Below are 19,346 nucleotides of genomic sequence, written 5' to 3'. Positions count from 1 at the left end.
TACTCTGTCCTGGTCCCAGAAGACTGTGAGCATGACCTTGAAAGCAGAGGGCTGCACCCTTGCCTTCTTTGGAGGTGGTGAGTCCAAGTGCTTTCACTGCATTGACTGGGCTTTGGTCTCTGGATCATAGTGATGGACCCAGGTTTCATCCTGTGTAATCAGTCTTTTGAAAAACTTTGACTCATCTTCTTGGCACATCTTCAAATTCATCCTCGAGCACTCAATGCGTTCTCGCTTCTGGAATGGTGTGAGCAACCTGGGAATCCATCTGGCAGACACCTTATGCATATGCAAATGGTCATGAATGATAGTTTCCACAGACCCTGTACTAATCTTGACATCTTGGGCTATTTGGCGAATAGTAATGCGCCGATCTTCCAAAATGGCAGCCTCAACTTGGCGGACAGATGCCTCATCAATGGCAGAAGGAGGGCGACCAGGTCTGGGAGCTGTTTCCACAGACTTCCGGCCATGTTTGAATTCACGATGCCAGCGTTTTACAAGGTCATATGATGGAGCATTATTACAATAAGTTTCTTTCATTTTATCAAAAGTCTCCAGTGGTGTGCATCCTTTCAAATACAAAAACCGGATCACTGTTCGACATTCAACAGGCTCCATTTCACACCTGACTCAGTTCAAACACCTGTAAAACAGAAACCACAATTAGTTCAGAGCTGTTATTTGCCACATAATCCGTAGAAATATAAATCATGGCACATGCAAAATTTCAGCTAGATCAGACAACTGGAAGTAGGTCAGGGGCATTACTTATTGCACGCCCCTCATAATTATTATGTTTGCGAAATTAATTTTACCTGTGCTGGGATGAGTACTCATTCATCTTTTATGCAATGTAAATAGAGCGTTTCAATTTGACATGAAAAAATAAATAACTGTTTTTACATAAAATTATTACAAAGAGAAATGCAGAGAAATATCAAAGAATAAGAAATAATTATTTCCATTAAAACTTGCATTGAAAGTCATTAATAAAACTAACTTGAACCGCATTAATACTTTACAACTTGAAAACGAAGGATTTTGTAAAATCATTTGCCCACTTTCTTTTCTTACACTTTGACTGTTAAGCTCTAAATAGTTTAGTAAAGCTATTTCTAAAATAGACTAAAGACTAATTGTTGCTAAATTAATGTACATTAATACAACAAACAGATTGACTAAACGATTAATTTATGTTTTACATTTTTCATATCTTTTGTTTACATTTTAGAAGGAGGTGAAGTATGAATGACGTCATATACAGTGTCATACTAAGCTTGCTCATTTCAACTGCCAAGTCTATACTGGTTTGTGTCTATATAGTCATGCAACACGATATTTTATTTGTAAGAAATTAATCTTGTAATAATTTGTCCAAAGTTTATATTTCACTAATGTCTAATTCTTTTCTCTTCTTGACCTTCGTCATCATGTAAATCAGTGAATTGCTGAAGAACACGGCTAATTTCTGGACCAGTTGCAATCCAGCGTTCTATCATTTCAGGTTTCTCTGTGATCCTGATCACTCCCTCAACTCGTTTCACACGTTTGTTGACTGCTCGTGTGCATGATCAATCATAATGGAAGAATAACGATATTTGCATCGATTTATTACCCAATAACCTGCTTCAAACACTTCTTGAATGATAGATGGAAGACTTTCAAGGTTTCTGATGATTACAAAAACCCATCTTGCATAATTCTGGTGATCAAGTGCAGAGAACAGAAGCACAACTTTGTTTTAGAGTAGCCATAAATTTGAAATGTCGCTCTCTATGGCATTTAATAAACATAAAGATACTTGCAAATAAGTAACTAGTAACTGCACTGTTGGTTTCTCTTTTCAAACTACAGAAATTCAGCCGTCAAAGCTCATTTAATTTCTGCCGTTCTCATTGACTTGTTTTAGTAGATTTGTGGAGAAAGAAGTGGCTTACCGTTAAAGCGGCTGCACGTTTGTGCCTGCAGAGCACAAATTGAGAATCAAGATGACGCCCGCATGCGTTTATGTGGAAAAAAGTCTCATGGAATCTCGGGGAATCTCGGAGAATCTCATACTCTGGTTCCATAAATAACGAGGAAAGGAAAGTGGGAGGACAGACGATTTTTAGTCACTAAAGCGAACGGGCGTGTGTAAAAGAAGAGGTAGAAGAAAAGAGTGTGGTGAACGAAACAAACAACGACTCGGTTGAAAGTAGAGTTGTAACGAACACAAGCTATTTCGGCATGACATCAGGATTTGACCCCAAGCTAATTCCCCTGTTTGATGGCAGTAGCACTGATCACTCAGTGCAGGAATGGGTGGAAAAAGCAGAATTAATATGTCAGCTCAATGGGGTGAAGCGTATGGAATGCGTGGTCCCAATGAGCCTCACTGGGGGAGCATATGCAGTATACCAGCAGTTGGATGATAAGAAGAAAACAGATTTTGCCTGCATCAAGCGCACCCTTTTTACAGCATTTGCGTTAGATCCAGTTACTGCATGGAAGGAATTCATGGCCCGAAAATTACATCCCGGGGAAACGGTGGATGTGTATCTGGCTGAGCTAAAAAAGCTATCGGTCCTTTTTGGAGAGATGTCAGACAAAGGCTTGGTATGCGCCTTTGTTGCAGGATTACCTAAGAGTGTGGAAGATCTGCTCTGTGCCTCATCCCAAGTGGACGAGATGGACATATCGGAAGTATTGGCGCGGGCACGAGCAATACTAAAGAAAAGCCCAAACACTATAGATCAAGCGGCAGCTGTACAACCATCACAGGTTGGATTGCAGGACCTGGGCGCAGGTTGTAACCTGGTATAAGTGTGGAAGACCCAACCATTTGGTCCGTGATTGTCTTTCGTCACGTCAACCAACTCGGAAACTTGACGGGCCGCAGTGCTACAAGTGCAAAAAACGCGGACACCTGGCCCGCACCTGTCTGGGAAACGGGCAAGGGGAAGAAGCTACAGTGCCAATCTTCTTCCCAGATCGTCATTGAGTAGGGCGCTACCCACTGTAAGCATACACATTAATGGAAGCAAGGCCTCGTGCTTGTGGACACTGGGTGCACCCAGACTCTCGTAAGCAAGATATGCTGTGCCACTTGGAAAGCAGAGAGAATCCGGTACTAACTGTAGCAGAGGTTCACTAGCCTCTTGTGGGGTGAGCATTATCCGCGCAAGCATCAACGACGTGCGAGCCCTGGTTGTGGAGGGAGAGCTTCTCGGGTACGACCTACTCCTGGGTATGGACTTGATCACACAACTGGGTGGAATTACAGTGGACAGAACCGGCAAGGTACAGTTCTCCCAATGCGAGGAACATGTTTGTGCTGCCATAACTCTCGACGAGCCTGACTTTCATGGAGAGTATGATAGAAACACCAATGCATGGACGGCGTCTTGGAAGTGGTAAAACGATCAGCCACCAATATCCTTGCAGAACCGGTTATCGGAATATCCCCCACCCATGTGGCTAAGGGAACAGTATGAAGAAGAACTGCAAATGTGGATCGACAATGGCTGGCTTCTTCCATACCCAGAGGATGAGCTTGGCCCCCCCGCGAGGGCTGCTTCCCTTGATCGCCGTGGTACAAGAGACCAAACAAAAGGTCCGCCCCTTCCTAGACTACCGTGAGCTCAATGAGCATGTGCACTCAAATTAAGGGAGTGGCGACGGCAACGATCGAACGTGGCAACTCTGAACCTACGCAGGGCCTATCTGCAAATATGCATTGAGAAGAAATTGTGGCCATTTCAGACTGTGGAAATTGGAGGAACCTGATATTGTCTAACCAGGCTCGGGTTCGGTCTAAATGTGGCACCAGGCATTATGACAGCAATCATGCATGCTATCCAGCAGCAAGATGAGGCAGTGCAACAGGCAATATCCTCATACATCGATGATATATTCATCAATGAGAGCCTCATGTCAGCGCAATCGGTTAGAATGCACTTTGAGAGCTTTGGACTGACATGTAAGGAACCAGAGCGTCTGTGCGATGGAGCAAAAGTTCTCGGCCTGCACATGCGCAATAACAAGGAGGGACTTTGCTGGAGAAGAGGAAGTCACGTCTCCAAGGTCCCATCAAACATCACTCGACGAACAGTGTTTTCACTTTGTGGAAAGATAGTAGGCCATTTCCCTGTGTGCGGTTGGCTCAGGGTGGCTGTGGCGGCCATAAAAAGATGTGCAACAGCCGGCTTTTGATGGCGCCCACATGCTTTTATGTGGAAAAAAGTCTCGTGGAATCTCGGGGAATCTCGGGGAATCTCGGAGAATCTCGTACCCTGGTTCCATAAATAACAAGGAAAGGAAAGCGGGAGGACAGACGATTTTTAGTCACTAAAGCGAACGGACGTGTGTAAAAGAAGAGGTAGAAGAAAAGAGTGTGGTGAACGAAACAAACAACGACTCGGTTTAAAGTAGAGTTGTAACGAACACAAGATTATCATGCACCACTACAGTAATCGTGTTCTCATTAGATCATTTGATCTCAAGTACAATGTCACTGCAACTGCTGTCAACATAATGCCAGCTTCTGCTAAGGCCATTCATACTCTCGGAGGAAATCTCCCATAGTCGTCCACAAAGTCATTTCAATATGGAGCCCTACCAATATCATCAGAAACCTATCTTTTCCAAAGAGTCCAGGAAAAGTCCATTGCATTTTCTTGGCAATATTGAAGAGTGGCTGATCCACTACCATCATTTGCTATGAGTTGAGGAACTCAATTGTTTTCTTGATTCTGTTTTGAATCATTTTTGATGTAACTGCTTTATCGTGGAATAGTGGTAGCATGGCTTCAGTGCATTTCTCTGTTGATCTCTCAGCATCCGATCAAGAAGCATGATATGTCAACTATATAAGAGGAAGATTTCACTTTTATAATCCATTTGCATATTTTCCTGTATCATTTTTATCCAGGCCTTTTCGTGTTGTTTCTCCTAGTCAAATGACGCCATGGACTGTGGCTGCACGTCTTTAACAGGGTTGAGTAATTAACAAGATTTCGGTTCATAGCAGGCAGTATTGGTACCTTGCTTGATGCTAGTCGATGGAAGTTGATTTCCATAGGTTCTTGGCCCAACCCTAGATTTTCTACTGAGTGAAACTGAAACATAGAGATATTTGTTTCATGGAAAAAGGATGTAGCTGTTCTGGATGTTATATTATGATTTAGATTGTCAACCATAAAAAATCTTATGATGCAGATTGCTAGGGCAGATTATATAAGCGTTGGCATGCGCATTTTCAGCAGTAGCTTGTGCAAAGCCAATTTGAATAGTAAGCATTCTCTTATATGATACACTAGGACAATACCGATGAAGCAGTTCTACCAGTTTCTTGCTCCGTGATTGGGAATGCAGTTGTAATGTGAAAAACTGCAAGAAGAGGCTCACATCTATGGTTTGTAGGAAGAGAAGTGATGTTTAACATAGTCAGGTAACTCATGGAAATAACTACCCTGGAATTTAGGACTATGAAGCAGTTGACAAAAGAAATATTTTAGCCTTATTGGAACAACATATTCCTCACAACCTTCAGGAAACAACACCGTGAGATTGAATACAGTATCATGACCCAAAACTGCTTTATATAGAATTGATTCTGCCATAAGGTATGTGATTCCTTGTGTGTTGCTCATACTAGATGATTTTTTTATCCGTCCCTGAGCATAAAAGATATACTCAATGTCAGATCCCTTTTACTTCTATCAGATGTGGGAAATGTTTAAGCATTCTCTCTTTCATGCGTATGCCATTTAAATTCTTATAAATTCCATGCTATTCTAACCTTTCTGTCATCATATCTGTTAAATCTTGAACAACTGAAAACATTTTTGTGCCAGGATGCTCGATTTACTTACATAGTTGTTTCATAAACATAACACAAGAATCTGACTGTACTATAGTGTTTGTTATATAATTTATTATTTCGAGACAAATGAATACTCTAATGCAGTCAGAAATGGTTTTATTGGATTCCTTGACCATGAAAACCTAAGAATAGACACAAAGTTCATGCTTCTAGGTTGAATAATTTTCAATATATTAATGTTATTAGATTTGATTGGCGGTCATCTTGTAAAATGGTGGAAATGTATGAAGATTCAATGTGATCGTTGTCCACTCGAACTAAAATTGTTACTTAGACAAAACTTGAAAGGAAAATGAAAATTTGTTCAGGAAAAAAGTAATCATAGATGCTTAAAATTTACACCAACAACTCAAAATGCAATCCTAAGTGAGATATTAAAATGTTAGTTTCCTAGAGGTATGCAAATTAAAATTATTTAGAAAAAAATTGCTAGAGGTATGCAAATTAAAATTATTTAGAAAAAAATTGCTAGAGGTATGCAAATTAAAATTATTTAGAAAAAAATTGCTAGAGGTATGCAAATAAAAATTATTTAGAAAAATATTGCTAGAGGTATGCAAATTAAAATTATTTAGAAAAAAATTGCTAGAGGTATGCAAATTAAAATTATTTAGAAAAAAATTGCTAGAGGTATGCAAATTAAAATTATTTAGAAAAAATTGCTAGAGGTATGCAAATTAAAATTATTTAGAAAAAAATTGCTAGAGGTATGCAAATTAAAATTATTTAGAAAAAAATTGCTAGAGGTATGCAAATTAAAATTATTTAGAAAAAAATTGCTAGAGGTATGCAAATTAAAATTATTTAGAAAAAAATTGCTTTTTGGAGGAGCGTGTGAATAGAAGGATTGCCCCTTCCGGGTGAAGAGAGTGGGAGTGGGGCCATGTGTGTGTGTGTGTGTGTGTGTGTGTGTGTGTGTGTGTGTGTGTGTGTGTGTGTGTGTGTGTGTGTGAGAGAGAGAGAGATAGAGAGAGAGAGAGAGAGAGAGAGAGAGAGAGACAGACAGACAGACAGACAGACAGAGACAGAGAAAGGGGAAATTCATGAATAAGAAAAGGAAAAAAATTGTTTGTAGACAGAATAGCGTCTATGATTTGTTGCTTTTCGTCTCCTCCAATCATTTCCATGAAGCAGATTAATATAAAATTCTTAACTGAAGAAGTGAAGAGATTTGGTCATCTTGAAAGACTGTGGAGTTGTATTTTGAGCACAAAGTCTGTGAAAGTATAGTAGAACCTCGGGATACGGTGGCGCTAGGATACGTTTTTGTTTTCAGATTACGATGTGGAATACGATGTTGTTCCTGGTTACGGTATTTGCCCCGCCTTACGGTGCTATTTATAATATTCATTATATTCATGTGTATTATATACTGTACTGCATTTTGTTACTATTTTTAATGCCATATCCCGGGTTTGTACTGCATGAAGAGTAAACTGTTAACCATGCAGCAGAATATTCTTATAATTAAGTTATATAAGCAGACTAGGAGCTTGACTTAGTTGACAGAGTTGATAGAGAGCACTTTATAGACAATGTCCTCGTTGCCATCCCTCAACCTTAGAATCACTATAATGGATAAATATTCCAGATTTACATTTGATTTTCCTTGTTTCAATATACAACAATGAGGATCAAATGTCTTGATCCATGATCTGCACATTTCGGGTTATATGCACCCCGAAAAAGAAATAAAGCCTTACCTGCTACATTCTCACAATTAAAATAACACATGTAGTCCAATTAATAATACAAGTCTATCATTTCGAAGCCTATAAAATTTGTCCTTTAGTCAAGCATTCTAGATGATTGGCACTCATAATCAATACTCACCAATATCTTACACTCTATCAAATTACTTCTATTAACAACTGCATCCTACGCGACTGATGATTCACTTTCAAAAGATGGTAGATTTCTATCAACAATCCAAACATCAATACGTTTTTGTCGTTCTATGCAAGTTTGAGTTGTTAAATTACTCACCCATTTCGATTACTGTTCCCATTGCTAATGCGGCAAACACTGACAGGAAGAGGTTTACTCGAAAACAGGAAGTGCAGAAATTTGGATTCATTCTGGAACGTACAAGCAACTGAAAATATACAAGATAATTTTTTAAATTTCTGCATAAATTATTTAACTTGATTTGATCAACATATTATTCATTTTATTTGATCAACATATTTAACTTGATTTGATCAACATATTATTCATTTGATCAACATTTTATTCATTTGATCAACATTTTATTCATTTGATCAACATATTATTCATTTGCACTAAAAATAGATTTTGAATTCTTTGCCCTTCCTCTTTCTAATTCTATGTCAAGTTATTTGGAATTTGGTTGCATCAGTGGAAGACGTAACCATTTTTATACAAACGATTTTCTTTTCTTTTTATTACATATTCTACAGTTTGGCGCGGCGGTTGAATGGTAAAATCTTTGAGATCATTCAATTCCGAAACGCAATCGCTTCTATAGAATTATAGAATGATTGAACACGTTTCTATTCTACTGTTGGGGCTTCGTAAAAAATGTGATCCGACTTAACTGAGCATGGCCGATTTCATAGTCACACGTCCTCTTAAAGATTTTTATGCTCTATCATGTACTTAATATTTTGTTGTTTCCTTTTTTTTTTCTTTTATAATGTGCCTTTTTACGCAATAGTTTAAAACTTTCGCCACCAGCCAGCACCATTCTCTGGCCTTTTCACAATAATACTGTTTTGACTATGTCTATTTTGGGGATTTAACTGTTTAATGGATGTAGTCTTAAAAATTTTTTTAAAAAGATGATTATATATCTAGTACATGGAGTAAAGTTAGTTTTTTTTTTGTAAATTTATACTTAATAGCTCTCACAGCAACATTCAAATATAGAAACGTTTCGTTTGTGAGATATACGTTCATGCTTTACGAAAGAGAAAATACTTTCTTTCTATGTCTTTTATGGGAGCCTTCAACAGAAATGTGATGTTTTAATTTCGAAGACAAATTGAGGATAGAATAACATTTCTGCAGCTGAAGAATTTGTGCTTTGGGTGTCTTACGATTGGTTCTAACTCTATCAATTAATTTTTTTAATTGTTATATTTTACGATGCTTTATTTTCATAAAAAATATTTTACGATGCTTTATTTTCATAAAAAATATTTTACGATGCTTTATTTTCATAAAAATATTTTACGATGCTTTATTTTCATAAAAAATATTTTACGATGCTTTATTTTCATGAAAAATATTTTACGATGCTTTATTTTCATAAAAAATATTTTACGATGCTTTATTTTCATAAAAAATATTTTACGATGCTTTATTTTCATAAAAATATTTTACGATGCTTTATTTTCATAAAAAATATTTTGCGATGCTTTATTTTCATAAAAAATATTTTGCGATGCTTTATTTTCATAAAAATATTTTACGATGCTTTATTTTCATAAAAAATATTTTACGATGCTTTATTTTCATAAAAAATATTTTACGATGCTTTATTTTCATAAAAAATATTTTACGATGCTTTATTTTCATGAAAAATATTTTACGATGCTTTATTTTCATAAAAAATATTTTACGATGCTTTATTTTCATAAAAAATATTTTACGATGCTTTATTTTCATGAAAAATATTTTACGATGCTTTATTTTCATAAAAAATATTTTACGATGCTTTATTTTCATAAAAAATATTTTACGATGCTTTATTTTCATACAAAATATTTTACGATGCTTTATTTTCATGAAAAATATTTTACGATGCTTTATTTTCATAAAAAATATTTTACGATGCTTTATTTTCATAAAAAAGCAAAAATAAATTCAATCACTTTTTTTACTTTTTTGTTTAAACAAAATAATACATTTCCACTAAGTATTAAATAAAAATAATGGGTCCAATATATTCCGTGATCATTATTTGATAAATACTGAAAATTTCATTAAAATTGGTTTATTTCCTGATTTTTTGTGAATTTTTAAGTAAAGGGGGTGGGGTTAAAATGTTTATACATTTTGAGCGTTGGTATTCATTTTGCATGTACCTAATTATGTAATATTCATTATCATCGTCATCATCATCAATGATTTAACATCCGTTTTACATGCTGGCATGCACTGGACGGCTTTAAGGAATTGACTTTCAAATTAACCTATCTCTGGCCAGGTCCTTATTTATCTCTCTGTAAAGTTATTTTTATCAGTTTTACTTGGCCTTCCTCTGCTAACTGATCCTTCTACCTCAAATGTTCTACATTTACTAATCCAAAAACTCTCATCTAATCTTTCAACGTGACCATACCATCGAAATCTCCTGTTTTGTCTATTTATAGTTTATGTAGTGCTTAGGACCAAAAAATGTATAGAACACAGCTATAAATAAACAAGAAAAAAATATTCCCCAAAAAGAGATTCTATTCTTTTAGGCGATTACGTGTGAACTCGCTGAAAAAATATTATTTTAAAGAGCTTGATTGTGCATATAAATTAAAAATAAAATGGTTCCAACTGTTCCGGGCCATTCTTTTTAGGGAAGTTAACATTTTTTTTACCACTAACCCTAATTCCAACCGGCAAAATCATAAAACCACACATAATAGATTTATTTTTTATATTGCCACCCGGACTTAGGGTTAGCAATAAGAAGGAGGCGTGCTTTTATGATTTTTAACAATTTTATACCAAACATGGAAACATTAACATAGAAACTATTTACAACCGCCTCGGGTGCCAACACAGGAGGGGGTGACATAATGTAACCTTCAGCAAAGTTTTTCAACGAGGTTAAGGTGCCAAAATAGTCTGAAAGCAGTGGTGGACACCGAGGAGTTCTTTTCAATTTTTTTACCAGAACTGGGTGTGTGACAAGTGTGCATTTTATTTGTTGATGTCTTATAATTATTTTCCCCAATGATTTGATTTCTACGATGTTTTGTTGATAATTCTGCTCTATTCTTGTTTCCAGTTTCAATCTTTCTAAAAATCACGTTTAGATTTCTTTTGTTAACTGAAATGCTTTGTGTCCAGTTTATAAATCTGAATGTCATTAGTCGCAGAAAACCATGCTGGTTTATTGTCAGTAACTGAACATACATTGCTCAGAGATATCAAATATCTGGAATAGAAGTAAATACATAGTTTCTTCGTTAAACGACCAGTAAATAACTAGCTTAGCATGTGTGTATATTAATTTTGTTTGGAACATTGCGACAGATTAGCAACACATGAAAAATAGATATAAAACATGAAGTTTGTATGAGAATTTGTTCCAATTGTCGGATTTAAGAAAAAAAAATGCCCTCTCCCTCGTACAAAGTGTCTGGCTGCACCTCTGTCTGAAAGTAGAAATTATTCATCATATATTATTATTGTGCCATGCGATAGATTTAGTCTGAAGAAAAATCTAGTTTTCTAAGGCTGGGGGTAGGGTTGTAAAGAAACATGTTTTTTATTGAAAAGCAGCCCCATCATTAATTCTTTACAATTATCATAGAGACGTTTGTTTAACGTTAAATGAAAATAAAAATTTCGATAAATGAAAAATTGTTCAACCAGCGGGATCGGAGATGCACCGCTGTGCAACACATTCTCTCTACAATCCAAGTTATGACAACAGGATCACTGCCAGCATCCTCAAAATGCATCGCTGGATTGCCACAAATAACAGGCATGTGCCCAGGGTGATGAAAACAAAGTTTCTGGTCATCGTTGTGGTCTTTGGTGTGGTTTCAAGTGAGGGCCACATCATGCCACCTCACCTCTTCGAAGTTGGGTTGAAAGTCTACGCCAAAGTGTACTTGGATGTACTGAAGAGTCTGGTAAACCCCTGGTGCAATCAGGTGACCGCTGGCAGAGACCCTGGGTGTGGATTCAGCGCCAGTCAACGTCCAAAGAGACACGGGCTTTGCTTCAGATGGAGTGCTATGACTTTATACCCTTCTCTCACTGACTCCCCCCTCCTGCCTTATTTGGCCATACGTTGAGAACATCACCAACATAACCTCTCACAAATCCAAAGACAGCCAGATTACCGCCATCCACCGAGCATGTGCCAAACTCCCGATGGCGCTTGTGGAAAAGGTATTCTCCCAGTTCTGGACCTGTATCGGAGTGGTGATCGAGGCTGAAGGCGGCTACATTGAATAGATGTCAGCTCTACTACATAATCAAGTTACCTGAACTGATTTTTTCAATAAAAGTTTTAAAATAAAGCTTTAGGGTGACAATTTTTTTTGTTACACCCGGTTCATATTAACCTCAATTTCAGAACGAGTTCATTTTTCTCTTGCCAACATATGTGAATGGGAAACTCGTTTCTGACATCAAAAGTGCAAAGTATTTTGGCCCACCGGACACTTTGCGTGCAGATCAAATGTCAGCAGCAATTTGATATGTACATATCAAAGGTAGTATAGATGAAGTGGGAAGTCATTCCTTGGATTTTTGCATCTGAAATGTAAAATAGCTACTGAATTAATTACCGATATCATCGAGAAACTAGAAAACGAAGGACTAGATATTCAATTGTGTCATGGTCAAGAGTACAATAATGCGGCAATCCATGACAAAAAGATGAAGGACATTAATCCATGACAGTGTGCAAAAAAAGATGAAGGACATTAATCCATGACAGTGTGCAAAAAAAGATGAAGGACATTAATCCATGACAGTGTGCAAAAAAAGATGAAGGACATTAATCCATGACAGTGTGCAAAAAAAGATGAAGGACATTAATCCATGACAGTGTGCAAAAAAAGATGAAGGACATTAATCCATGACAGTGTGCAAAAAAAGATGAAGGACATTAATCCATGACAGTGTGCAAAAAAAGATGAAGGACATTAATCCATGACAGTGTGCAAAAAAAGATGAAGGACATTAATCCATGACAGTGTGCAAAAAAAGATGAAGGACATTAATCCATGACAGTGTGCAAAAAAGGATGAAGGACATTAATCCATGACAGTGTGCAAAAAAAGATGAAGGACATTAATCCATGACAGTGTGCAAAAAAAGATGAAGGACATTAATCCATGACAGTGTGCAAAAAAAGATGAAGGACATTAATCCATGACAGTGTGCAAAAAAAGATGAAGGACATTAATCCATGACAGTGTGCAAAAAAAGATGAAGGACATTAATCCATGACAGTGTGCAAAAAAAGATGAAGGACATTAATCCATGACAGTGTGCAAAAAAAGATGAAGGACATTAATCCATGACAGTGTGCAAAAAAAGATGAAGGACATTAATCCATGACAGTGTGCAAAAAAAGATGAAGGACATTAATCCATGACAGTGTGCAAAAAAAGATGAAGGACATTAATCCATGACAGTGTGCAAAAAAAGATGAAGGACATTAACCCATGACAGTGTGCAAAAAAAGATGAAGGACATTAATCCATGACAGTGTGCAAAAAAAGATGAAGGACATAAATCCATGACAGTGTGCAAAAAAAGATGAAGGACATTAATCCATGACAGTGTGCAAAAAAAGATGAAGGACATTAATCCATGACAGTGTGCAAAAAAAGATGAAGGACATTAATCCATGACAGTGTGCAAAAAAGGATGAAGGACATTAATCCATGACAGTGTGCAAAAAAAGATGAACGACATTAATCCATGACAGTGTGCAAAAAAAGATGAAGGACATTAATCCATGACAGTGTGCAAAAAAAGATGAAGGACATTAATCCATGACAGTGTGCAAAAAAAGATGAAGGACATTAATCCATGACAGTGTGCAAAAAAAGATGAAGGACATTAATCCATGACAGTGTGCAAAAAAAGATGAAGGACATTAATCCATGACAGTGTGCAAAAAAAGATGAAGGACATTAATCCATGACAGTGTGCAAAAAAAGATGAAGGACATTAATCCATGACAGTGTGCAAAAAAAGATGAAGGACATTAATCCATGACAGTGTGCAAAAAAGGATGAAGGACATTAATCCATGACAGTGTGCAAAAAAAGATGAAGGACATTAATCCATGACAGTGTGCAAAAAAGGATGAAGGACATTAATCCATGACAGTGTGCAAAAAAAGATGAAGGACATTAATCCATGACAGTGTGCAAAAAAAGATGAAGGACATTAATCCATGACAGTGTGCAAAAAAAGATGAAGGACATTAATCCATGACAGTGTGCAAAAAAAGATGAAGGACATTAATCCATGACAGTGTGCAAAAAAAGATGAAGGACATTAATCCATGACAGTGTGCAAAAAAAGATGAAGGACATTAATCCATGACAGTGTGCAAAAAAAGATGAAGGACATTAATCCATGACAGTGTGCAAAAAAAGATGAAGGACATTAATCCATGACAGTGTGCAAAAAAAGATGAAGGACATTAATCCATGACAGTGTGCAAAAAAGGATGAAGGACATTAATCCATGACAGTGTGCAAAAAAAGATGAAGGACATTAATCCATGACAGTGTGCAAAAAAAGATGAAGGACATTAATCCATGACAGTGTGCAAAAAAAGATGAAGGACATTAATCCATGACAGTGTGCAAAAAAAGATGAAGGACATTAATCCATGACAGTGTGCAAAAAAGGATGAAGGACATTAATCCATGACAGTGTGCAAAAAAAGATGAAGGACATTAATCCATGACAGTGTGCAAAAAAAGATGAAGGACATTAATCCATGACAGTGTGCAAAAAAAGATGAAGGACATTAATCCATGACAGTGTGCAAAAAAAGATGAAGGACATTAATCCATGACAGTGTGCAAAAAAAGATGAAGGACATTAATCCATGACAGTGTGCAAAAAAGGATGAAGGACATTAATCCATGACAGTGTGCAAAAAAAGATGAAGGACATTAATCCATGACAGTGTGCAAAAAAAGATGAAGGACATTAATCCATGACAGTGTGCAAAAAAAGATGAAGGACATTAATCCATGACAGTGTGCAAAAAAGGATGAAGGACATTAATCCATGACAGTGTGCAAAAAAAGATGAAGGACATTAATCCATGACAGTGTGCAAAAAAAGATGAAGGACATTAATCCATGACAGTGTGCAAAAAAAGATGAAGGACATTAATCCATGACAGTGTGCAAAAAAGGATGAAGGACATTAATCCATGACAGTGTGCAAAAAAAGATGAAGGACATTAATCCATGACAGTGTGCAAAAAAAGATGAAGGACATTAATCCATGACAGTGTGCAAAAAAAGATGAAGGACATTAATCCATGACAGTGTGCAAAAAAAGATGAAGGACATTAATCCATGACAGTGTGCAAAAAAAGATGAAGGACATTAATCCATGACAGTGTGCAAAAAAAGATGAAGGACATTAATCCATGACAGTGTGCAAAAAAAGATGAAGGACATTAATCCATGACAGTGTGCAAAAAAAGATGAAGGACATTAATCCATGACAGTGTGCAAAAAAAGATGAAGGACATTAATCCATGACAGTGTGCAAAAAAAGATGAAGGACATTAATCCATGACAGTGTGCAAAAAAAGATGAAGGACATTAATCCATGACAGTGTGCAAAAAAAGATGAAGGACATTAATCCATGACAGTGTGCAAAAAAAGATGAAGGACATTAATCCATGACAGTGTGCAAAAAAAGATGAAGGACATTAATCCATGACAGTGTGCAAAAAAAGATGAAGGACATTAATCCATGACAGTGTGCAAAAAAGGATGAAGGACATTAATCCATGACAGTGTGCAAAAAAAGATGAAGGACATTAATCCATGACAGTGTGCAAAAAAAGATGAAGGACATTAATCCATGACAGTGTGCAAAAAAAGATGAAGGACATTAATCCATGACAGTGTGCAAAAAAGGATGAAGGACATTAATCCATGACAGTGTGCAAAAAAAGATGAAGGACATTAATCCATGACAGTGTGCAAAAAAAGATGAAGGACATTAATCCATGACAGTGTGCAAAAAAAGATGAAGGACATTAATCCATGACAGTGTGCAAAAAAGGATGAAGGACATTAATCCATGACAGTGTGCAAAAAATGATGAAGGACATTAATCCATGACAGTGTGCAAAAAAAGATGAAGGACATTAATCCATGACAGTGTGCAAAAAAAGATGAAGGACATTAATCCATGACAGTGTGCAAAAAAAGATGAAGGACATTAATCCATGACAGTGTGCAAAAAAAGATGAAGGACATTAATCCATGACAGTGTGCAAAAAAAGATGAAGGACATTAATCCATGACAGTGTGCAAAAAAAGATGAAGGACATTAATCCATGACAGTGTGCAAAAAAAGATGAAGGACATTAATCCATGACAGTGTGCAAAAAAAGATGAAGGACATTAATCCATGACAGTGTGCAAAAAAAGATGAAGGACATTAATCCATGACAGTGTGCAAAAAAAGATGAAGGACATTAATCCATGACAGTGTGCAAAAAAGGATGAAGGACATTAATCCATGACAGTGTGCAAAAAAAGATGAAGGACATTAATCCATGACAGTGTGCAAAAAAAGATGAAGGACATTAATCCATGACAGTGTGCAAAAAAAGATGAAGGACATTAATCCATGACAGTGTGCAAAAAAGGATGAAGGACATTAATCCATGACAGTGTGCAAAAAAAGATGAAGGACATTAATCCATGACAGTGTGCAAAAAAAGATGAAGGACATTAATCCATGACAGTGTGCAAAAAAAGATGAAGGACATTAATCCATGACAGTGTGCAAAAAAGGATGAAGGACATTAATCCATGACAGTGTGCAAAAAAAGATGAAGGACATTAATCCATGACAGTGTGCAAAAAAAGATGAAGGACATTAATCCATGACAGTGTGCAAAAAAAGATGAAGGACATTAATCCATGACAGTGTGCAAAAAAAGATGAAGGACATTAATCCATGACAGTGTGCAAAAAAAGATGAAGGACATTAATCCATGACAGTGTGCAAAAAAAGATGAAGGACATTAATCCATGACAGTGTGCAAAAAAAGATGAAGGACATTAATCCATGACAGTGTGCAAAAAAAGATGAAGGACATTAATCCATGACAGTGTGCAAAAAAAGATGAAGGACATTAATCCATGACAGTGTGCAAAAAAAGATGAAGGACATTAATCCATGACAGTGTGCAAAAAAAGATGAAGGACATTAATCCATGACAGTGTGCAAAAAAAGATGAAGGACATTAATCCATGACAGTGTGCAAAAAAGGATGAAGGACATTAATCCATGACAGTGTGCAAAAAAAGATGAAGGACATTAATCCATGACAGTGTGCAAAAAAAGATGAAGGACATTAATCCATGACAGTGTGCAAAAAAAGATGAAGGACATTAATCCATGACAGTGTGCAAAAAAGGATGAAGGACATTAATCCATGACAGTGTGCAAAAAAAGATGAAGGACATTAATCCATGACAGTGTGCAAAAAAAGATGAAGGACATTAATCCATGACAGTGTGCAAAAAAAGATGAAGGACATTAATCCATGACAGTGTGCAAAAAAGGATGAAGGACATTAATCCATGACAGTGTGCAAAAAAGGATGAAGGACATTAATCCATGACAGTGTGCAAAAAAAGATGAAGGACATTAATCCATGACAGTGTGCAAAAAAAGATGAAGGACATTAATCCATGACAGTGTGCAAAAAAAGATGAAGGACATTAATCCATGACAGTGTGCAAAAAAAGATGAAGGACATTAATCCATGACAGTGTGCAAAAAAGGATGAAGGACATTAATCCATGACAGTGTGCAAAAAAAGATGAAGGACATTAATCCATGACAGTGTGCAAAAAAAGATGAAGGACATTAATCCATGACAGTGTGCAAAAAAAGATGAAGGACATTAATCCATGACAGTGTGCAAAAAAGGATGAAGGACATTAATCCATGACAGTGTGCAAAAAAAGATGAAGGACATTAATCCATGACAGTGTGCAAAAAAAGATGAAGGACATTAATCCATGACAGTGTGCAAAAAAAGATGAAGGACATTAATCCATGACAGTGTGCAAAAAAGGATGAAGGACATTAATCCATGACAGTGTGCAAAAAAAGATGAAGGACATTAATCCATGACAGTGTGCAAAAAAGGATGAAGGACATTAATCCATGACAGTGTGCAAAAAAAGATGAAGGACATTAATCCATGACAGTGTGCAAAAAAAGATGAAGGACATTAATCCATGACAGTGTGCAAAAAAAGATGAAGGACATTAATCCATGACAGTGTGCAAAAAAAGATGAAGGACATTAATCCATGACAGTGTGCAAAAAAGGATGAAGGACATTAATCCATGACAGTGTGCAAAAAAAGATGAAGGACATTAATCCATGACAGTGTGCAAAAAAAGATGAAGGACATTAATCCATGACAGTGTGCAAAAAAAGATGAAGGACATTAATCCATGACAGTGTGCAAAAAAGGATGAAGGACATTAATCCATGACAGTGTGCAAAAAAAGATGAAGGACATTAATCCATGACAGTGTGCAAAAAAAGATGAAGGACATTAATCCATGACAGTGTGCAAAAAAAGATGAAGGACATTAATCCATGACAGTGTGCAAAAAAAGATGAAGGACATTAATCCATGACAGTGTGCAAAAAAAGATGAAGGACATTAATCCATGACAGTGTGCAAAAAAAGATGAAGGACATTAATCCATGACAGTGTGCAAAAAAAGATGAAGGACATTAATCCATGACAGTGTGCAAAAAAAGATGAAGGACATTAATCCATGACAGTGTGCAAAAAAAGATGAAGGACATTAATCCATTACAGTGTGCGAAAAAGGATGAAGGACATTAATCCATGACAGTGTGCAAAAAAAGATGAAGGACATTAATCCATGACAGTGTGCAAAAAAAGATGAAGGACATTAATCCATGACAGTGTGCAAAAAAAGATGAAGGACATTAATCCATGACAGTGTGCAAAAAAGGATGAAGGACATTAATCCATGACAGTGTGCAAAAAAAGATGAAGGACATTAATCCATGACAGTGTGCAAAAAAAGATGAAGGACATTAATCCATGACAGTGTGCAAAAAAGAATGAAGGACATTAATCCATGACAGTGTGCAAAAAAAGATGAAGGACATTAATCCATGACAGTGTGCAAAAAAGGATGAAGGACATTAATCCATGACAGTGTGCAAAAAAAGATGAAGGACATTAATCCATGACAGTGTGCAAAAAAAGATGAAGGACATTAATCCATGACAGTGTGCAAAAAAAGATGAAGGACATTAATCCATGACAGTGTGCAAAAAAAGATGAAGGACATTAATCCATGACAGTGTGCAAAAAAAGATGAAGGACATTAATCCATGACAGTGTGCAAAAAAAGATGAAGGACATTAATCCGTGACAGTGTGCAAAAAAAGATGAAGGACATTAATCCATGACAGTGTGCAAAAAAAGATGAAGGACATTAATCCATGACAGTGTGCAAAAAAAGATGAAGGACATTAATCCATGAC

The 19,346-nt window shown here is 36.4% G+C and overlaps 1 protein-coding gene across 1 annotated transcript in view; it reads right to left on the bottom strand.

Annotated features, from left to right (window-relative positions):
* The window catches only part of LOC145277836 (tryptase-like), a 458,673-nt gene that overhangs the window by 26,828 nt on the left and 412,499 nt on the right, over window positions 1-19,346 (bottom strand). The window contains exon 7 of the mRNA XM_080129761.1: window positions 7,853-7,961. Coding sequence (XP_079985887.1) covers window positions 7,853-7,961 — 109 coding nt within the window. The remainder of the gene's footprint in view (window positions 1-7,852; window positions 7,962-19,346) is intronic.

This window comes from Euprymna scolopes, chromosome 6 (genome assembly GCF_053919585.1).
Source record: "Euprymna scolopes isolate OS-2025 chromosome 6, ASM5391958v1, whole genome shotgun sequence".
NCBI lineage: Eukaryota > Metazoa > Mollusca > Cephalopoda > Sepiida > Sepiolidae > Euprymna > Euprymna scolopes.
Note: the sequence above shows the minus strand (reverse complement) of the source record. Positions and strands in the feature narration are given on the sequence as shown.